This window comes from Nicotiana tabacum, chromosome 19 (assembly GCF_000715075.1).
Source record: "Nicotiana tabacum cultivar K326 chromosome 19, ASM71507v2, whole genome shotgun sequence".
NCBI classification, from domain to species: Eukaryota; Viridiplantae; Streptophyta; class Magnoliopsida; order Solanales; family Solanaceae; genus Nicotiana; species Nicotiana tabacum.
In genome coordinates this window covers 59,348,869-59,353,505 of record NC_134098.1, presented here as the reverse complement: position 1 = coordinate 59,353,505, position 4,637 = coordinate 59,348,869, and the positions used below count along the sequence as shown (strand labels likewise).

The following is a 4,637-nucleotide window of genomic DNA, read 5'->3' as shown; positions in this document are numbered from 1 at the left end:
GAGATCCGTTCGCGCTCCACAATATATCGTTGGAAAGCTATTTTAGAGGGCTACAACTTTCGTGTTTTGCATCTTCCCAAAGTCCTTACAAAGTTTCACTAAATCTTTTTGGAAGAGAGACCTTTTGTAAACTTAGTCGATTTTATCGAATCTTATACACCTCACTCTCCGTCTTGGTTATAAAACAACTATATCCACCCATACTCATCACGATAGAACTTCACATGTCTAAAATATAACATTACTACTCATGTAACACGTTCACACCTAAGCCAAATTTACGGTGTGTTACATTATCTCCCCCTTGGGATCATTCGTCGTCAAATGATTGTCCTGGCTGTAACTACGACTAACTGTGGACCTTAAACAGGTCCGATGGAAACATGCGAATATTGAACTGTCATGAACACATGTATACTAAACTGAACAAATACGTGATTATTGAACTGCTGAGATAGTGGACTGAATGACTACTGAATTGACTGAATGCTAAGCTGACTAAATATTGAAAGACATGGAGATTATAATATAAGAATGGAAAGGTTAATTACCTTCTACATTTTCCGTTGCTCTTCAAAGAGATGGGTATATCTGCACTTCATGTCCTTTTCAACTTCCCACGTAGCCTTTTCAACCTTTTGATTCCTCCAAAGCACTTTCACTGAAGCAATTTCCTTAGTTCTGAGCTTGCAGACTTGACGATCAAGAATAGCCACTGGAATTTCTTCGTAAGTCAGGCTATCTTTAACCCCTATAATCTCTGTAGGAACCACAAGAGATAGGTCTCCCATGAATTTCTTAAACATATACACATGAAACACTGGGTGTACAGTTGCTAATTCTTGTGGCAATTCTAACTCATAAGCTACCTGCCCGATCCTTCACAGGATTCTATATGGCCCAATATAGCGGGGACTAAGCTTCCCCTTCTTCCCAAATCTCATAACGCCTTTCATAGGCGAAACTTTCAGAAATACCCAATCATTAACTTGGAACTCTAAGTCTCTACGTATTACGTCCGAATAGGACTTTTGGCGACTCTGAGCCGTCTACAAACTCTTGAATCAAGTTGACTTTACCCATAGCTTGATATACCAAATCGGGTCCTAACAACTCCGCTTCGCCAACTTCGAACCAACCAATTGGTTATCTATACCTTTGCCCATATAGAGATTCATACGGTGCTATCTTGATACTAGAGTGGTAGCTGTTATTATAAGCAAACTCAATGAGGGGTAGATGATCATCCCAATTACGTTTAAAATCGATAACACACGCCCTCAACATATCCTCAAGAGTCTGAATGGTGCGCTCTACCTGGCCATCTGTCTGAGGATGAAAAGCTGTGCTGAGGTTCACCTTTGTGCCCAATCTTTTCTGAAAGGATTTCCAGAAATGAACTGAGCACCACGATCTGAGATGATGGACAAAGGAATCCCATGCAATCGAACAATTTCCTGGATATACAACTTGGCATAATCCTATGTTGAATCTGTAGTCTTCACTGACAAGAAGTGAGCTGACTTGGTAAGTCGGTCTACAATCACCTAAATCGAATCATGCTTCCAAAATAATCGAGGTAAACCTGTTATGAAGTCTATTTTTATCATCTCCTATTTCCAAACGGGAATTTCTATACTGTGAGCCAAACCACCAGGCCTCTGGTGTTCGGATTGCACTTACTGACAATTTGGGCACTTAGCCACAAAATCTGCTGCGTTCTTTTTCTTATCGTTCCACCAATTAATCTCCTTAAGATCATGATATATCTTTGTGGAACCTGGGTGAATAGAATACCTGGAATTGTGGGCTTCTGACATAATCCGCTCTCTGAGCCCATCTACGTTTGGAACGCATAGTCTGCCTTTGTACCTCAAAGTACCATCACCTCCCCCTTGTTCAAAATCTGTAGTCTTATGTTTGTGAAACCCCTCCTTCAACTGCAATAAGTAGGGATCATTGAACTGCTTCTCCTTCACTTCGGCTACTAAGGAGGATTCGGCCCAGTTCTAAAGAACAACGCCACCATCTTCAGAGTCCAAAATTCGAACTCTTAGACTTGCTAAGTGATGGACTTCCTTCATCATAGTTCGCTTGTCTGCTTTAACATGAGCTAAGCTTCCCATAGAACGCCGATTGAGAGCATCAGCTACAATATTTGCTTTCCCTGGATGATAGAGGATATAAATATCATAATCTGTGAGCAACTCGAGCCACCTTCTCTGACGTAGATTCAATTCTCTTTGCTTGAAGATGTATTGGAGGCTCTTATGATCAGTGAAAATATCAACATGCACCCCATACAAATAATGGCGCCAGATCTTTAACGCAAATACCATAGCTGCTAACTCAAGATCATGAGTGGGATAATTCTTCTCGTGAGCCTTGAGTTGTCTCGATGCGTAGGCTATGACTTTACCATACTGCATTAATACACACCTAAGACCAACCCCTGAAGCATCACAATAAACAACAAACCCTTCGGTTCCTTCCGGTAGTGTCAAAATTGGAGCTGAAATCAACCTCTTCTTTAACTCCTCAAAACTTTCTCGCAAGCGTCCGACCATTGAAATTTGACCTTCTTCTGAGTCAATCTAGTCAAAGGGGACGAGATAGAGGAGAATCCCTCTACGAAACGCTTGTAATAGCCTGCTAGACCCAAGAAACTTCTTATATCGGATACTGAGGTGGGTCTAGGCCAATTCTTCACTGCCTTTATTTTCTAAAAGTCCACCTTCACGCCTTCCCCTGAGATGACATGGCCCAAAAACGCTACTGATTTTAACCAGAATTCACACTTAGAAAACTTCGCATATAGCTTGTGATCCTGCAGTGTCTGCAACACAAATCTGAGATATTCTGCATGGTCAGTCTCGCTATGGGAATAAATCAAGATATCATCAATAAACACAATAACGAACAAATCAAGATAAGGCTTGAAGAACCTATTCATAAGGTCCATGTAAGCTGTTGGTGCATTCGTTAAACCAAATGACATTACCAAAAATTTGAAATGCCCACATCGAGTCCTGAAAGTTGTTTTTGGAATATCCACTTCCTTAACCTTCAACTGATGGTACCCCAATCTGGGGTAAATCTTGGAATAACACTGGGCACCCTAAAGTTGATCAGATGAATCATATATTTTGGGAAGAGGGTACTTGTTCTTGATGGTGACTTTATTCAACTGATGATAGTCAATGCACATGCGCAAAGACCCATCCTTCTTTCGGACAAACAAGACCGATGCGCCCCAAGGTGAGACATTTGGCCTTATAAATCCCTTATCTAGAAGATCTTTCAACTGGACTTTTAGATCTTTCAACTCTGATGGAGCCATTCTATAAAGCAGAATAGATATCGGCTTAGTGCCAGGGAGTAGATCAATTCCAAAGTCAATCTCTCGATCGGGAGGAACTCCGGGAAGATCTTCAGGAAACACTTTTGGGAACTCATTTACAATTGGTACTGACTGGAGAGTGGGAATCTGAGCATCTGCATCCCTAACTCGAACCAGATGATAGATATACCCTTTAGAAATCATCTTTCTAGCTTTAAGGTAGGAAATAAACCTACCCATATGTGCTACTGCATCACCCTTCTATTCTAAGACTGGTTCACCGGGAAATTCGAAACTTACTATTTTGGTTCTACAACCCACTGTGGCATAACTGGACTCTAACCAATCCATTCCCATGATTACATCGAAGTCTACCATCTCCAATTCCACTAAGTCTGCTACAGTAAGGCGATAATACACTTTGACTGGATATCCCCTATAGATACATCTAGCTATAACTGATTCTCCAACTAGAGTGGACACTTCAAAGGGTTCACATAACTTTTCTGGTTCTATCCTAAATTTCTTAGCAATATATGGGGTTACATAAGATAGGGAGGATCCTGGATCCATAAGAGCATAAACATCAAAAGTGAAGACGGTTAGCGTACCTGTGACAACATCTCCACGAGCCTCTATATCCTGATGGCCTGCCAGCGCATACAAGCAGTTTCGACCACCGCCTACATTACTGGACTTTGCTGCACCATGCCCTTGTTGGGCCTGAGAGTTCTGAGGGGCTGCTGAATTAGTTGACTGAGCTACATTGCCTCTATTATTCTACCTTGCTGATAGACGATCCCTCAAGAAGTAGGCCCTGTTGACCGCACGCAAAGCAACCATTTGTGCCCGAATGACACACCCCTGGGTGCCTCTTACCATACCTGTTGCAGATAGGGTAACCAGCGACTCTGTAGTCCACACTTGTATGTAACTGTGAGCCTGCTGCTCTGAAATTTTGGTTTTTCTTGTTAAAATTGGACTTCTGAATTGGTGCACTAGCTAAAGATGGAGCCGGTCCTAATTTTGGTTTCCTGAAGAACGGGCGATTGCCACCTGCTTGAGATTCCCCTTGGCTGAAATTTCCTACAGACTTAGCTCTCTTGCTGAATTCCCTGTCCTTTTCTCTCTGTAGCCGCTCTTCTTCTTTCAACCTGTCTTCGTTCCCTTGAACAAAGGCAACCATCTTAGTAATGGTCATGTCATTGCTCTGAGAAGCTATATTAGCATCAACAAACAAATCATCTGATAGCGCCAATACAAACCGCCTAACTCTGGCCCTCATATCACGTACCAT

General features: G+C 41.9%; 1 protein-coding gene across 1 annotated transcript; it reads right to left on the bottom strand.

Moving 5' to 3' along the window:
• Positions 1-554: 554 nt before the first annotated feature.
• On the bottom strand, positions 555-4,637 carry LOC142173505 (uncharacterized). Its single transcript, XM_075239110.1, has 8 exons — positions 4,225-4,637; positions 3,684-4,112; positions 3,162-3,503; positions 2,735-2,876; positions 2,022-2,594; positions 1,798-1,940; positions 1,318-1,414; positions 555-797 (listed from the first exon to the last, which is right to left on the bottom strand). The coding sequence occupies exons 1-8, from the start codon at positions 4,635-4,637 to the stop codon at positions 555-557; spliced, it is 2,382 nt and encodes a 793-aa protein (XP_075095211.1).

What these genes read in the sequence shown, in the direction of transcription:
- LOC142173505 (XM_075239110.1), bottom strand. Translation starts at nt 4,637, where the DNA reads ATGGTACGTGATATGAGGGCCAGAGTTAGGCGGTTTGTATTGGCGCTA. An exon ending in GGTTACCCTATCTGCAACAG is followed by an intron (nt 4,113 to 4,224) that starts GTATGGTAAGAG and finishes GTAGAATAATAG; the next exon opens with AGGCAATGTAGCTCAGTCAA. An exon ending in ATCCTCAGACAGATGGCCAG is followed by an intron (nt 798 to 1,317) that starts GTAGAGCGCACC and finishes TATATGTTTAAG; the next exon opens with AAATTCATGGGAGACCTATC.